This window comes from Athene noctua, chromosome 5 (genome assembly GCF_965140245.1).
Source record: "Athene noctua chromosome 5, bAthNoc1.hap1.1, whole genome shotgun sequence".
Taxonomy (NCBI): domain Eukaryota; kingdom Metazoa; phylum Chordata; class Aves; order Strigiformes; family Strigidae; genus Athene; species Athene noctua.
In genome coordinates, this window is record NC_134041.1 from 11753895 (window position 1) to 11770179 (window position 16285).

Here is a 16285-nt window from a genome sequence, read left to right on the forward strand (position 1 = left end):
TATTGTGGTCAGACAGACCATGGTCCTACTTCTGGAAACTCCACAAATCTGGGCTGTGGAGCTCCCTTGGGTTCCCTGTAGCCCCCCAGCCCTGGGAAGGGAGCTGAGCTTAGTGTTGCCCTCTGAAAAGGCTGGCAGGACCCCCCCAGCATACAGGGCTGAGGGCTTGGGGGAGGTTAGGAGACAGGATAGCACAAATGGGGGTTACAGCCAATAGCTGAACCACCCCAACCCCCCCCCCCCCCGAGCTCCTGCAGCCAGACTGGGCATAGGCAGGGGAGATGGGGCCTCACTGGGAAGTGGCTTGCTCTGCCTGCCCAGCATTCCCCCATTTCCCTTCCCTTTGAACCTGAGCCCCCATGCCCTCATCTCTGCATCCTCACATGGCTGCAAGCCCACCTCAGCACTGCTGGCCAGAGATGGGCAGCCCAGGCAGGGCTGGGGAGGACAGAGCATCCTTCGGTCACCCTCCCAAACCCATGGGGGCTGAGGATGGGAGAGCTTGGGCAGCCCCTGCCCTCCCCGGGTGATGAATGAGCTGACAATAGGATATTGATAAGGAATTAACCTTGAGCCCTTCTTGCTTCAGTGTCAATAGAGCAGGAGCCAAGTACACACGTTTGATTGGAAATCTGTGTTTGGCCTCTGCGCCCATCGATGTGGAGCGGAATACGAACTGCCCCGCTGCCCCTTCCCTGGCAGGGCCCCCCCTGCCCCCCAGTGAGACCCTCTCGGCTCCCCCAGCCTGCTGCTGCTGGACTTGACCACGGGCACCTGGCTCTATGGGGCCGCAGCAGCCCCTGTGCCCCCCACCTGGCATGTGGGGGGCTGGGTACCAGGGCCCCCTGGTTCCCCAAAGGGCCTGTGCCCATCCTGCTCTGGCCTCCACTCCCAGCGTTTGTTTAATTAAGTGTTTTGCCTAATGGGATTGCCTCATTTCCATAACAAACTGGCGGGCTGTCATTAGGTGGGCTCCCTCATTCATTACTGTTAATTAGATATGGATCCCCCAGAAGGCGGCGCGGGGTGATGAACGAGGCCCCTGACACACGCTATTACACATTAGCATTTTCTCAATACATCCGATACATCACGGCCCTCCGCTTCCTAAAGATATTTTAAATAAAATATTAGCAGCCTGCTGCGGGGTGGGTGGAGGGGGAGGGAGGGAGGGTTCCTGCCACTCACCCTGGCCTCAGGCCTCGGCTGGGCTGAAAGCGGGCTGGAGAGTGGCTGAGATGCTCTGCTGCTCCCTGCCAGCCAACAAACCAGCCAAATCTACCCGTTTCCCCATCCTTGCCGTGGCAGATGGGAAGAGGTCCCTGACATCCCTGCTGACCCCTGCCTCCTCCATCCTGGGGACCCCCCAGCACCCTTTCCCTGGGGTCGCAGCCATGGGGAGGGGTTTGAAAACACCCGATCGACCCGTCTGCAAAATGTTTGTAAACCAAAAGCGTCGGCGCCAGCCCCATGCTGGGGGGAACCCGACCTCTACCCCCCTCAGCCCCGGCAGCCTCCCAGTCCCTGTTGTTGGGGGTAACCCTATACTGTGCTGGTGGCCCCTAATGCAGGACGTATAGATCTGTTGGGGCTGGACGCCTCCTACCCCCAACTAATGCAGCCGATGAGACTTCATTATGGGGGTGTCCCCTGAGGAGTGCCCTTTGCCCTGCCCTCCTGGCTCTACTGGGGGGGGGGGGGGGGGGGCAAGTTGGGGAGACCCCATCCGTGGTGGGGCAGAGATACATCTGTCCCTGCATCTGTCCCTGCACCCCATATAACAAGACCAGGGCTCCCCTTTGGGACATTACCCACATCCAGGGGCTGCAGCATGTGGCGGGGGGGGGGCGGGGATGCCTCTTCTGCTGCCTCTGGCCTGTGAAGGGAAACACAGAAAGGCGGAAAGCGCCCGAGAAGATTTATACTTGTTTAATTAATGTCAAATGTAGTTTACAAACGGGAGTGACAAGTACCTCTTTGTATATTATACACTGACACACAATCATCGACACACCAGAATATCGCTTTGTGCAACTGGGATTCTTTGGGCAAAGATAGGTTAACTCCGATATTTCAAATTTTTTTTTTTTTTTTTTTTTAAAAAATCATTTAAACTCATTACAGAAGAGGGGAAGCGGCGGATGCCTGTTACAAACCGGGATGCCTCTCTCCCCAGCCTTCCCCCTGCAGCCCCCCCCTTGAAAACAGGGGATGGCTTTACAATTAAAAAAATAAACAAAAAATAAAACCCCAAAACAAAGAACCAATGACTAGTTAACATGTGGTTTTACACATACGTACATAGAGCACACGGCTGGTCCACAACACCTGCCAGAAAGCCTGGCTCCCTCCCAGGGCCTATTTCCAAGGAAGGGCTGGAGTGGGGTGTCCTGCCCTCTTTCCCCTTCCTGCTGCCTCTCACACCCACACACCGCACCCTCTCCAAATCCGTCACCGAGACCTCAGCACTGGCACCCAGGCACCGCAGCCCCGGCTGGGTGTCACTCACAGCCCAGCCATGTGCCCCCTGTTTTTCCCCCCCCCTTTACAAACCCAGACCCAAGTTCTGCATGTCTGCCCTTTCCCTGCCCGAGTGGTGCTGGCGGGAGGTTTACCCAGCAGTGACAGCCCACTGCTGTGGCCCCTTCCCCTGCCCGCACCCCCCCCGGGGAGGCAGGACCCTCTGGGAGTGCCTCGGCTTCCTCTGGTCCCCAGGAGCTCTGCAGGGTTGTGCCCCTGAGCAGGGGAAGCTGCAGCTCCCTTGGTCTCAGAGGCCACCACACTGCTACGAGCTTGGTGACCTGGCAAACTGTCAATTGTCATTTTTTGCCAAGATGCTTATAAAATACATAAAATACAACTTCCTTCTTTTTTTTTTTTTTTTTTTCCTCCTCGTGCAGTGGGATCCTTCTGAGATCACTCAGGAGACACCAAGGACAGCAGCTGCTCCCTGCAAAACAGCATCATGCTCAGGGCAGAGCAGTGGTGAAGGGACAGTTACCCCGAGGCCTCCTGCCTCCCCAGCCCTTCCCTCTCCAGGATCACCCTGGTAGCCCAGTGGCACCAGGGTCCCAGCTCCAAACCCCTCGTCCATTGTTGTTTCCAGACTATCTTAAAATGCCCCTGCCATGTTGTGCTGCCAAGTGGGATCTGCTTGGAAAGACCCTTCAGTACAGGGGGAGATGAGCTTCCCCATCTCTGTCTTCTGGTTTCGGGGAGCTGGCACCCTGCGCCTGCCCGGGGAGCCGAGACAGGGCTGCCCTGCGTGGGGCTGGGAGAAGTCAGCACAGGGGGTGTGTGTTTGCCTTGGGAAATGGATCAGTATCTGTTTCTTGGGTCCTGAAAATAAAAAAAAAAAAAAATCAACAAAATAACAGGCTGGATGGCAGCTTTGGTTAAGGCTGAGGATATGGGAGAGAGGGACAAGCATGAAGGACTGTGTGGAAGAAGCTGGGGCTGCCGGGAACCTCTGGCTCCGGCTGGAAGCCTCTCTGCTTGCCGCAGCCTGCGGGCAAGCCCTGGGGGTGGCCACGGGGACCAGGCAGGGCGGGCCTGGCTCTCTGCCCTAGCGCCAAAACCTCTTTTGCCAAACGCAGGCTCCGGGTGAGCGGGAGCTGGGCAGGGCTGGCTCTGCAGGGCTTGTGTGTCTGCTGGGCAGTGCCGGGGCCCGCTGCAGCCAGCGAGGGAACCGGCCGAGCCTCTCCAGGCAAAGCCACCACAGCAGGGCCATCCTGTCCCCTGCCACCCCTCCCCGTGCCCACCATGTCCCCGCTGTCCTGCCTCAGCAGTGGGCACCGGGAGCAGCTCGGGCATCCTCAGCCAGTGAACGCTGCCAGAGGGGAGGAAAGCAAATCCAGGCAGGGGAAGGGAAGGGGCTACGGTCTTGGAGGAGGCAGGAGGGGCTCAGCCGGACCCTCGAGCAGGCACTCCCGGCCAGGCGAGAGGGCAGGGCCCTGGCAGGCTGCCTCCCTCCAGCTCCGCACCGTTTGCCCCTTCCCCAGCTGGGAAAGGCAAAGGGGGCTGAGCCAGATCCCCCCGCCCTGCCCGGTCCCCCGGCGAGGAGTTAAAAGCCGTGTCTTTCCGGGGATAACGATTCTATTATAAATAGCCCCATTAGCTACAACTAATGACAAAAATCCACCTCCTCTACTCCCCATAAGTTCTGTAAGTTATGGGCAATGCTACAGCCATTACTAAAAGCTGTTAACTTCATATCTGAATGAGGAAATATACACCACAGAACATTAAACCATTTATATTATATATATGTATATATATACTTTTTTTAAACTAATGACTTTAATGCCAAAACTTTGCTGAACCAAGAAAAATATGGGTTTAATGTTCTCTGTTCATTTTTTTCTTCTTTAAAAAAAATACAACCCAAAAAAAAGAAAGGGAAACTTATTAGTATGTAATGTTTGAGTCTATCCCATTTATACACAACATTGTAAACATATATAATCTATATTACATGTGCTTCATTTCTGCCTGGGTGTGTTTTTTTTTTCTTTAAACCTTTTTTTATCACTAGAACACCACAAAAAACCGAAACAGAACCAAACCAAAAACCAAACCAAAATAAAAACAAAACAAAAAAACTGAACAAAGAACACAAGTTACAGGTTATTTAACATCTTTCTGTCAAGGGTCCCTTCCCCAGTCTCCTGGGGGCAGAGTGGTCAACAACACAGTCCAAAGGAGGGCTCACGAGCCATCCACGATGTAAAGCCAGCTCCAGGGAACAGGTGGATGGGGAATACTGGTTTTAAAAAAGGGGACTTCACAACAAAGGGTTTGGTTTTGCCCGCTGCAGATGCTGAAGGAGGTCTCAACATGCGGGACCTGGGAGCCGAGGCTCCCCACTGCTCCTGTATCCTCGAGTCCATGTCTGGAGTCTCTGGTTTGTTTCTCCTTTAAATTTTAAAACGTCTTTTTTTTGTTGCTGTCGTTCTTCTTCCCCTTGGTGTGATGACCTGAGCCGAGTAGCTGGGTCCCGCCCTCCCGCTGGGTCCTTCATAAGTAGATGCGCCGAAGGTCTCCGGGAGACGTGATGGTGTTACACTGGGGACAGAGCTTCTTGGCACCCTGCAACCGGCAGACGAGATGAACAGCGTGAGAGCACGAAGAAGAACAACCCACATGACCCTGTCCTTGGCCTGGGATCCCAGTGGGAGCAGCACAGAAGCAGGGGGAGCAAGGCCACCCCCCTTTCCCTCCAGGCAGGGCCATGCCCTCCCAACAAGGCACAAGCTGTGAGAAGGGGGAGCCCAGCACCTTTCTTGCCTACCCTGCAAGCTCCTCGTCCCACTCCAGTCCCTGGCATGAGGCAGCTGGGCAGGGAGGAGCTCTGCAGGAGGCCGACACCCAGAGCCAAGCTCTGTCACCAAACTCAACAGCTCCACTTTGCAGACAGATCGGCCCAAGTACCCTGTCCTGCTGTGCTGTCACCGCTGCCCGCCAGGCTGATCTGCTCCTTTCTGCTTCCCTCGCTGAGCCAGTTCAGGTCACTGAGCAGGCAGAAAACCAACCCAGTTGGAACAAGTGCAATTTTCAGCTGGGATGACTGAACTGATTCATGGCGGGGTTAGATCACCCTTTTCAGGGCAGCATGCCAGGGGACTACCTTGGCCATCCTGCAAAAAGCCCCAGAGCTGCTGGAATGAAGGAAAATCCCCATGCTGTCCCCTCCCCAGCTCACAGAGACGCTGCGGAGGCAAGTCTGTTCTGCCAAGGTGAGCTGAAACCAGCAAACTGATGTGAGCTGGGGCGAGGTAATGGGCAGCTGACGTGAACGCTACATGAAATAAAACAGGGGCTGATGTGCCATCTGTCACCAAGCCTGACAGCAAGAGGGTGTTAATAAGCCTCAGAATCAGGGTCAACATAAGCCAGTCATCATTAGATTGGCAGATGTGACAGACAGTTGATGGGAAAAATGATAGAACGATGGCTCTGCTGTGAGGCAGCCTCCCATCTACAGCACCAGCAGTGCAGGAAATTGGGATGCCCTGGCTTTCAACACCAGCCACAGCCTCAACACAACCCCCCAACACACAGAAGTGAGCACAGGCTCTGTCTGAGCACCCCGAGTTTTGCTCAACTGGTGTAAGACAGGCCCTTCCATCAGCTAACGCCCAGTGCTCGGCGTGACAAGTGAGCTGACAGGGATGCAACATGCCGTGTGAGAGCCTGCTGGCTTGCATGGGGGCTTGCTGGCAGAACTGAAGCCGTTTGGTTCAGTGGTGCTGCTGCTCTACCTTAGCAGGTACCTTCAGTACCTGCAGCAGCAAGTGTGGCAGCTTGCAGGATGCAGACTGAGTGGCAGGGCAGGACCGTGACCTGCTACACTGCTTCGGTATTGCTACCTGCACCTGGGGACATCCCTAGCAGAGGAGCTGGCACTGCTGCTGACAGAAGGCAAGCACACTTAGAAAAGGTCCTCTCTGCTCTGTGACAACGCCTCCAAAAACAGGACAGGGGCTTTCTCCCCTGGAAGCTCCTTGGAATAAGGATGTTGAAGAGAGAGTCCCAGGTACAGAGAATTTACATGGGTGCAAGTAATTCAGAAAGGTGCAGCTCCAAAGAGGTGCAAGTCATGCTTGCTCTGCAGTATTAAGTACTATCAAAAAACCCCCACAGACCAGCCTCAAACCAGCCCCCTCCCTGCTCCCAGTGCACATTATTCCTGGCAGACATGGACTTTACATGCTTGCTGTTCCCTGAGCTTTGGAATTCTCAGCAACCAGGCTCCCATTGGATACCCCTTGCTGCCAGCAGCTAAGCTGCTGCCCCGACACAAGTGGGAACCATGGGCACTGCACCCGAGATCTAAAACAGCCACACACAAAGTCCTCTTGAACTAGAGTTGAACGAAACACATAATGGACACCTTGGACATCACTCAGGGTGAGACTGGCAGTGGGACAGAGCACTGGAGCTCTGCTGCTGATGCCCGTGGGCACATCCTTCTAGCTGTCTGGGACCTATCTTACCCCCTCTCTAACTACTGTGTCTGTTTAGATTTTCAGTGTTCTGGGGCGGGGACCATCTCACTGTGCCTGTGCAATGCATTGGGCAGCCCCACGCACCGGTCTTCACTGAGTGGACTCGGCATGCTGGGTTCTGGGAAGAGCAAGCACAAACCACAAGTGGAAGGGAAGGCTTCAAACCCTGATGAAATCAAAGACTGAGTGCACTGGACTTTAACAGACCCTGTTTATACGAACACCCCTTTGCTTGTGGCTCAAGACCAGAGCTTTGGATCTCCAGCATTAGAAAAGGGCAAGTTCTAACCCTGCACATTCCAGTAGAAACTTCCTGCAGCAGCTACAACAGGTAGGAGAAAAAAACTCAAACATCTACCCCTTCTGCCACCTTTAAACCCCTTGTGGGTTGGGCTACATAGCAGCACTGCCAAGCGGGGTGGCTCACTAATCTGGATGCAAATGCCACAAACCAGCCTGTTTCAATAGAGTCCCTGGTCAGGCCTGCATCACCATGAAGTTCTCTGGTCCTCAGAGGTGCCTGTTGCATCTGGTTGGCCTCTTGGCATCTTCTTGGTAGCTGAAGGGTCCCAGAGGAAGTGGCAGGGAGGTGCTGAAGGATTAACTCACAGTGTGTTATCAAAGGTGCAGCAGCTGGCAGCTGCCCATTTGAGCTTTCCTGTATGCCCAGACAAGCAGAAGTAAGTGTGCATGGGGACTTTAAGGCATTCCAGATGTGACTACTGCACACATCTTTGTCTATGCTCTCTTTCCCAAGTCAGGCATAGCTTATTGGCATGAGGCAGAAAAACATCCAACCAAGTAGCTGGAGCTTCTGCCTCTCTGGACAATGCACCAGGGAGAGGTACCTTCTGCAAGAGCAGTCCCCTGACCCATCAAATGCCTCAGCCTGCCTTCAGTCTGGGACAAAGGATGAAGGAAAGTGCTTGCTGCCACCTAAAACCATGCCCCCCTACTCCTCAGTGCTCCTGTGCAGTGCTGAGCAACATTTCAACAGTTATTTTCTTCTAGCTCTGCTGAAGTTGGAGGTGTTTGGCTGCAGGTGGGAGGGGAAGAGCACTGAACCCCTTCAAGTTCACTTTTGCTAAAAGCAAACCTCAGCTGCTGCCATCTCACTGTCTTGCACCTTGTATTCTGTTCTGGGATTTGGAGGTGGACTGAGACAGCTGCAAGCAGATGTGTGTGACCCTTAGCAAGGGCAGCATCACTAACACGGACTAGACAGCTCAATGTGGGAAAGTTTGGAAGGACAGATGCCCAGAAAGCCACCCTGCCCAGGTCTCTCCCAAGGCTGTGCAGATGCTTGCTATAAGCACAAGTCCTCCGCACTCAGCCCACAGGACGACAGAACAAGCCTGGCTAAACTGATTGCGGCCTTGCTTCTCTCTTCAGTGGAGAAGCAAGGTCAGGTATGCAATTCCTTCACACCACAGGGAACAGGAAGATGCATGGATTTATCCTGCCAGACGCCAGGATCTCTGTCCTGGAGATCCACTTTCTGCACCACATGCTGATGGCTTTAGGGGGATCCATTCTCCCCACCTAAGGCTGAGCTGCACATGGGCAGCCAGGGACAAGCTTTTGACCATGCCAGAAAGCAGAACTCAACCACATGTAGTTGGCCCATTCTGTGCAAAAACTACACGACTGCAGATTGAATTAGGGCAGTGGTGGATGTTACTTCACCTGCAGGTGAGCTCATCTTGAGCTCTGAAGCCCAGGTACACTTGAGGGAACAACAGCATCGCAGAGACCTTCAGCAGCCTGGCCTGAACGCTGTGCAGACTGACTGCACGTGGCGTGCTGGGCCCAGGTCTCTGGGTCTCCCCAGTACTTATACTTGGTATTAAACAGTTTAAGCAAAAATAATGACTTTGGACCCTTGGGGAAGCCTTTTTCCTTCCTTCTTTATTTTTAAATAAAACTGTCATCCTCTGCACACATAAGCACGCGTGTTACACTCAGAACTTACTCTTGAATTTTTTTGGTTTAGATTGAAATTGCTTAGAACCTTGTTCCTTACATCTCACTTTTTGGTGTAGGTGTACATTTATTGGCACTAGCATTTAAGCTCTCCTCTCTTGTAGAGAGGCACATAAGCTTGTACACACACACATGCTGGCACAGGCACAATGAAAAAGCGTTTGCTCCCCCACTGCTCACCTGCCAGCTGGGGTTACTAAACTTTTCCCTTGAAATAAAAATGCTGTGGAATAATAAGTCCCACCTGTCGGCCATTTCTTTCTTTCTTTTTTTTCCAGGTCCTTCTGCTCCTTTCATCATAGCTTCATGGAAAAGCCTTGATGTGTTATAGCTGCGTGTGCTAGAGTAAAGGCCACCTCAGCTTTTCCATTATAAACCCCAGTTTTGAGGGGTTTATAAAACTCTGCTGCAAGAAGTTTGCTCCAGGGCTGTTACAAAGCAAAGAAAAGGGGCTGGAACCAGGATGGAGTTTATTTTTTCTCCTCCTTTCTTAATTAAAATTTGGCAAGTGATTGATCCACAATACAGGCTAATCACTTGGGGTAGTAGTTTGAAAAATACATTAACGAGAGCCGAGATGTTGAGAAGTCGTTAGGGCTCACACGGTGCCAGGAAGGATTGGAGTATTTTGTCTTAAAGTTGCCTCTTAAAAAAAAAATGGCGTGACGTCTGCTATAAATTGGCTAAAGCAAGAACACTCCAAAGGAAGGATTTAGGCACTTCCTGCTGTCCTGTGGGTCTAAAACCGGGCAATTTCCAAGCAGAATATGCTACCAGACACAGAGAATAAAGACACACACACAGAGCAACTTTGCCTATGCAGTGCCACCATCAAACCTGGGCTCAAAGCTTGCCTATTTTATAGGAAGGAAAATCAAAGTAGAGAGATGACAGGAGAGACCTGAAGCAAGAGCCAGCTTCTGCCAGGGGCAGATGCAAACTCCAAGATCCAATTCTCAACCAAGGCAACAGTCCCGTCTCCCACCCATGCCTCCACATGAAGTGGCAGCTTCTTCTCTGCAAATGCTGATTCCCAGAGAAGCAGCTGTTCACCACTGTCGTTGTGGGGTACCTCTCGTTGTCAGGCAGTGGGGTTAAAGCCATCAGGAGAGCAACCTTTTTCACAGAGCCTCCTCAAAGAGTGGAGCTCACCGCTACACATTATTAGAGGCCAAACCGAGTATGTTTAGTTTAACTAATATGTTAATGAATAATTGGACAACCTCATGGCTGACAGGAACATCATGAAGGATCAAGTGCAGCATCCTCCATGCAGCTGTTAACTCAGGAGATCCCTATATTGCTGGAAGCACTACGGAATCGCCCAGAAGGATTGCTCTGTATCTGTGCTGTTTCTTACAGAAATGCTCCACCCCACATGGATATACGGTATTGCAGACCAGAAAAAGCATCAAAGCTAAGAACGCAGTAGTGTAATCTACCAAAGATATAAATGTGTCAGCTGCAGAGCATACATATCTATCGATAGATCCCCTGGAAGCATATTCTGTGATGAAGAAGGCTTTTTAGAGTGATTTTTTCCTGCTCTTGCAGTAGTAATTTTCAAATAAGCTCAAGACAGGCAAGCACAAGCCTGAGGTCAGCAAACACACGTAGGAAATGCTGGATCTGGCTCATACTGTGCCTGCTCAAACAAACCTGCTCTCTTTCAGCCCCTGCATGCCTGCACCTACCAACAGCTCCATCACTGGCAAACAACAGCCTGACTTAGCTTTTAACTTCATTTACTTCATGAGGAAGGATACCAGGGTTTGGGAGATCACAGAACTACAGCTCAGAGGGACATCAAGAACTCAACCCCAGCAAGATCACCTCAATCTGAATTACTACTGATGGGACACACACCAAACCTGTTCTCACAAACCTCCAAACCTCCTCCCAGCAGCATGCCAATCTCCACCATCATAGCATTCTTCCCAGAGAAGGAAAAGATGAATCTCACCCGCTAGTAGCTATAGGGTCCCTCTTGGTTAATGGGGAAGGATAGAGAAGGGGCAGACAAACCTCTTTCAGTGGGAGATGCATCCCGCATCACCCAGTGACTCAGGGCTGCAGTCCAACAACCAGCTGTGGATGGACAGCTGCCGTGAGGATGGTCAACATTCAGGGAAATGAACCCCACCTCCTGCTGCCCAGGCTAAGTCTCCCTCCTGCAACACCATTTCCTCTCCTGTCTCTGAAGAACCTGCACGTGTTTTCAGGGGTTTCTAAAAGGGATCACAGGGAAATCACTCCAGGCTTGTGTCCCAGTTTCTGTGTAACCTGAAGACATCAACTAGCTCTCTGCATGCAGGGTGAAGGAATGAAAAACATCACTGTGTTGAGTACCCCAGACAACTGGCAAGTAGGGAGCAGCAAGCTCACTGGTGTGGTCTGACACAACAGTACAAAACCAGCCAACAGACACAGCTGACAAAACAGCTCATATGATTTCCTGGGAGCCCAGACATGATCACATGGCCTCAAGCAACCCATTTTTGTACTCTTCTCCCCTGCCTCCATTCCTGTTGTGCCTACAACCACAGAGCTGCCCACAGCGTATGCAGCGTACCGTACACCTTTAGCCTGTGGCACCAGGACCACAGCCCTCAGGCAGAACTGTCTGTGCTCACACAGCAAGTGGAAGGAGAGAAAACCACTCATCACATCCTGATGCTGGGTGAAGGGATGGTTCCCCCCTTTCTCCATGGCCATCCTAAGGAGGGACGTCTAATCAAGCAGCTTCTATTGGCCCTGAGGCGCTGGCTAACTCAGCAAGAACCATGATCTTGGTTGTCTTAAGCTTTCTCCAGGGTCTCTTTCTCTGACCCCAGTCCTTCCTTCACGTTAATCCAACACAACAACAGGAGACAGAAATGGAGTCTGCTCTGGTGAATGTTTCATCTCCAGAACTTGGAGCCAGTTTGATGCACTGAGCTCTAGTATAATGGTACCTAAGCGAGAGAGCCAGCAACCATTTGTAGAGTCGGTGGTTAAAAATGTCTCCCCCTCTCCCTTAGCAACAGAACAGTTATAATTTGGAATTGGACATAAGGAGCCAAAAGTGCAAAAACTATATATTCAGAAAGCCTAAGTGCTTCAAAGATCCAATCTTCATCAGTGCTCTAGACACGATGGAAGTCAGAGGATACTAGAGATGCTCAGTTCATCGTAGCACTGTATCCTAGAAAATGTTTAAACCTTAAACCTTTTAAAAACCACTTCACCTCCTCTGGTCCATAGACATATGTGAACATCAGATTTCACCCTGTCTTCAATACCCTGCAGAGGTTTAGAAGTGCTCCCAGGCACTCTGAGCCTTCAGTTCCAGGGCCTTGTTCAATACACGGTCCTCCCTCTCTCTCTCAGACACACTCACTCTAATTTAATATTAGATCTCGGCTGGGCATATAAACCACAGGCGCAGAGGGGAAAGGGGACTTTTCACCAGCAGGGATGGCAGATCTCCAGAATGTTCAAAAGGGGCCGGAAGCCCGACACAACCCGTCCGCCCCAACTCCTATTAACTCCAACAAATTGTTTATTGCACAACAGAAGAAAAATGTTGCCCCTCTTCCCCAGCCAAGTCTTTCCATGTGTGCTGCACGCGCAGGCTCCCTCCTCCTGCCCCCACTGGGGAGCCAGCTTTATACCCAGGGAAAGGTAACAGCAGCGATTATTACACACACTATCCCACAGCTCCTCGCTTGTTAAAAAAAACAAGAGTCTCTTTTGTGCCCGAAATAAAAGGAGATACCTTAATTAGAACAATGCAGGTTGGTGAGCATTAAACACTGAGCCCAGCTGCTGTATGCCATTAAATTCATAAAAAAGGAGGGGGGAAGGAGGGCAGTCTTAACGAGATTACACACATTGACTTTGATCAAGACACAAAAGCACCAAGGCGTTCCAGGGTTTTTATTGCTGTCTTCGGGCTACATTTTAATGGTTACATTAGAAACATGCGAACACAGGCTGGGAGATTTTTTTGAGACGGGAGAGGGAGTGCAAGCATGCCTTGTGAAAAGGCCTGGTTTAATAAATTGGGGGCTGCAGGGAGAGGCTAGGACTGGGGAACACATGAGTAGCCACTTATTAATTGCTTCCCCTCTGCAAGTGCCAAGTCCTAATATGATGTCTTGCTGGACTATTCCCATCCTGCCTGCCTGGCTGGCAGAAGAGCCATGTGTGGATAGCACACAGACAGCTCCACCCCACCTTCCTCACGGAATTCTAGCAGGGAGATGGTTGCCCCTCAGCAAGGGTAAATGCTAACCCCGCAGCACCTGGAGTGGGGTTGCCTCATTCTCACAAACAGCCATGACCGCTGTACATGAAACAAAAGGGCTTGACTGAAGGTGACCCAAGTTGCTGCTGAGCCTAAGGACAGCCTGAAATTGGTGCCACAGATTTAGAATGTAACTTGAGGCTGCTGGGAAGAGGAGAGGACAAAGACTTGAGAATGAAGAAAACGAAAAAGAAATTAGTGTTTTATCCTCTGCTTGTAGCACCGCTGAAGCGAAGATTACTCTTCACTTAGCAAAGGTGGCAAAGCACACATTCATCCAAACACCTCACAGCTATGTACCCACATATGTGTCTTTTATAACATGCTGCTAAAATGTTTACAAAAGCTTGTATAATCTAAATAGTGACGGGGTGTAGCTGAAGAGCTGTAAAATACAGCCCAAGGGATAGCCAAGTTATTGAGTTGCTATTAGTACTCAAGCCCACAGGCACTTCACCATCCTGGTAACTTTTCTTGGACAAGACTTTTAAAAGGCAGGATTTAAAGGAGCATGATCAGCTTAATCGTAATTCCAAGCACACAACGTGTTCTATAAAGTAGATTTTGTAATGCCTTACAGGAATAGTTTTTAGGAGTGGCATTCCCTTACATTTTTTGCAACTCAACACTGTATCATCTTGCTAACAGGAAAACTAGAAAGCACAACTGACTGTTTTCCATTCTCCAACCTGGGCAAAATGAAAGCTTGAAAATCAGCTGCACAGGGGACATTAAAGGCCGATTATAAAGCCCACAGTTTTAACACAGGAAAGGAAAACACTTTATTTAATAACACCTTAAATTTTAACCCGATATCCTTCAATACATGTATAAATTACTACTGCACTGGGTTGCCTATTCAATGTTCAAGGTAGTCCCCAAGTCTACCAAACAGAATGGCATATGCTTGAAAACTGCACAGTGCTATTTCAAGTAATCTGAAAAATACAGATTAATATTCATATTCATAAAAGCTCCCTTCCATATCCTCTATCCTGAAGATGATTCCCTTTGCTTCAGGGGAATACTAGGTTTCTCAGAAGCTACCCATTCCATGAAATCTCAGTGGATTTGGCCTCCATTCTCACAGCTTTACCTCTCTGCATGGATGCCCCACAGGAAATTAGTGTAAGGCAAGGCTGTCTTTGGCACAGAGCTCTTACATGAGCAATGGCTGTCCCCACAGCAGCAGTGGAGCAAGCAAGGGGGCAGGACTGCACTTTGGTCATGATGATTCAAATGAAACTGCCTCAAGTCAAAGCTAGAGTGGGATGTTAAACAGCAAGGCTTGGGAAGTCTGCATGCACAGCACTCAGACTGTTTAAAATAAAGCAAAAAGCACCTTTCCCTATGTCAGAAGTGAGGAAAAAGCCTGTAAATCAACAAGAAAGTAGCCAAGAGCCTCACCAGAGTCCGCAGCCAGCATTCTTCACAGTGCACATGCCAGCACTGAATGGAAGTCAGGGGCATTGTGTAGGAGTCCTGAGGAGAAGAAGCAGACAGGTCATTTCCACAGCAGGGATCAACTGATTCTCCACTCTCAATCCCATCACAACACCTTTCTCTGTGGGTAACACTGCCTTGTATTTTGTATTAAAAAAATAATAAGCTTGCGTAATATGTAAGTTTGTATTTTTGTAATGTTTGTGCAGTAGAGGCAGAAAGTCTCCTGCAGACCATTTTTCTGGCTTCCCAGAACTCCTGTTGGAAGCCCATAATCCACTCAAGTGGTGACCTGGCTCAGCACAGTTATCACAAGAGCATCTGAAGTTGCTGTAGCCACCTGCCATTATTCTCATCAGAAGGGTCACCAGATCATATAAAAACCAGTGACAGGGTAAGATTAACCCTTATCACAACACTTAGCTCTGCAGGAACTGCTTAACTACATCCCAAGAACGCTGCTATTTCAGCACACATGCCTTCTCTTGAGTATTTCCCAGCATTGCTAATAAACCTCTGGAAATCAGCAGCAAGCTGTTGTCCTTCTGTGGGGTGAGAGAGGGGGACCGCACTCCCATACCTACAACTCATGAGCTGGGAGAGAAAGCACCATGCATCAAGCTGAAGTTGCAGAAGGAGCACTCTGCCAAGCAGAATTTTCTCCTGCTATTAGCAGAATAAAAACTCAACAGGAAACGCAAAGCTTTGCAGGCTCAGACCATCAGAGGGAGCTGCTGCCCTTCTTTAAGAAGGCCATAGCATCACCACAGGGCAAGCAGGACATCAACAACTTTTAAATGCTCAGGCAATGTTTCTGTTCCCAAATCATATGGTGGGGCTCAGATCACAGATTCTGCTCTCTCCTGTGTATATAAATCTGCACATACAGGAAGAGAATGCTGGTATCTGATAATTTTCAATAGGGAGGCTGAAAGTCTTTTGAAGTTGGGGCTTTCTTGCCCCTGATACAGATGGGCAGCTACAAATACCAGTGAAACAACAGAATGTACAAAAATTTCAATTGCTAAAAGACCTAACATCTTCATTTGGAAGTCTAATTGGTGTACAGAGACAAAGATAAGTTCCCCCGCTCCATCCAAAAAAAGAAGAAAAGCTTCTTCCCTTCTCAGCAAAGATACCAAGGTATTTCTGATTCATTACCACAAGTGGAGTGCTACTCACCATGCAAATGAGACATTTATAGCGGTCCCCACGGGAAAGCTGCCTTTCTAACTCACGGACACGAGCCTTTAACGCTTCAAATGTTGTCACTGCAGAGTCTTCTGTAATTCTGAAAAAGATGATGGAGAGTGAGCATCACTGAGCACACAAGATTAAGAGTTTGGGGGAAAAAGGATCCCACAACAGGTACCACACAGGAAATGACAACATTTGAACTAATACACCCATTTGGGATTAAGGATTCCTGAAAAGCCCATTCTCTGAGGTGTCCTACTAAACACTTCCAAACACATCACAACAGAACACAATGAGGCTGGGGTTGACAGCTTCACATATAGCAAGTTTCTGGAAGACATGGACATTTGAAGAACAGTTGTTTGTT

The 16285-nt window shown here is 50.1% G+C and overlaps 1 protein-coding gene across 3 annotated transcripts in view; it reads right to left on the reverse strand.

Annotated features, from left to right (window-relative positions):
* Positions 1 to 1924: 1924 nt before the first annotated feature.
* Positions 1925 to 16285, reverse strand: part of RNF220 (ring finger protein 220) — a 232331-nt gene continuing 217970 nt past the window's right edge. For all 3 annotated transcript variants that reach the window (XM_074906325.1, XM_074906327.1, XM_074906326.1), the window contains 3 exons: positions 15904 to 16012; positions 14686 to 14760; positions 1925 to 5088 (listed from right to left, as the gene is read on the reverse strand). In XM_074906325.1, coding sequence (XP_074762426.1) covers positions 5017 to 5088; positions 14686 to 14760; positions 15904 to 16012 — 256 coding nt within the window. In that variant the 3' untranslated portion in view covers positions 1925 to 5016. The remainder of the gene's footprint in view (positions 5089 to 14685; positions 14761 to 15903; positions 16013 to 16285) is intronic.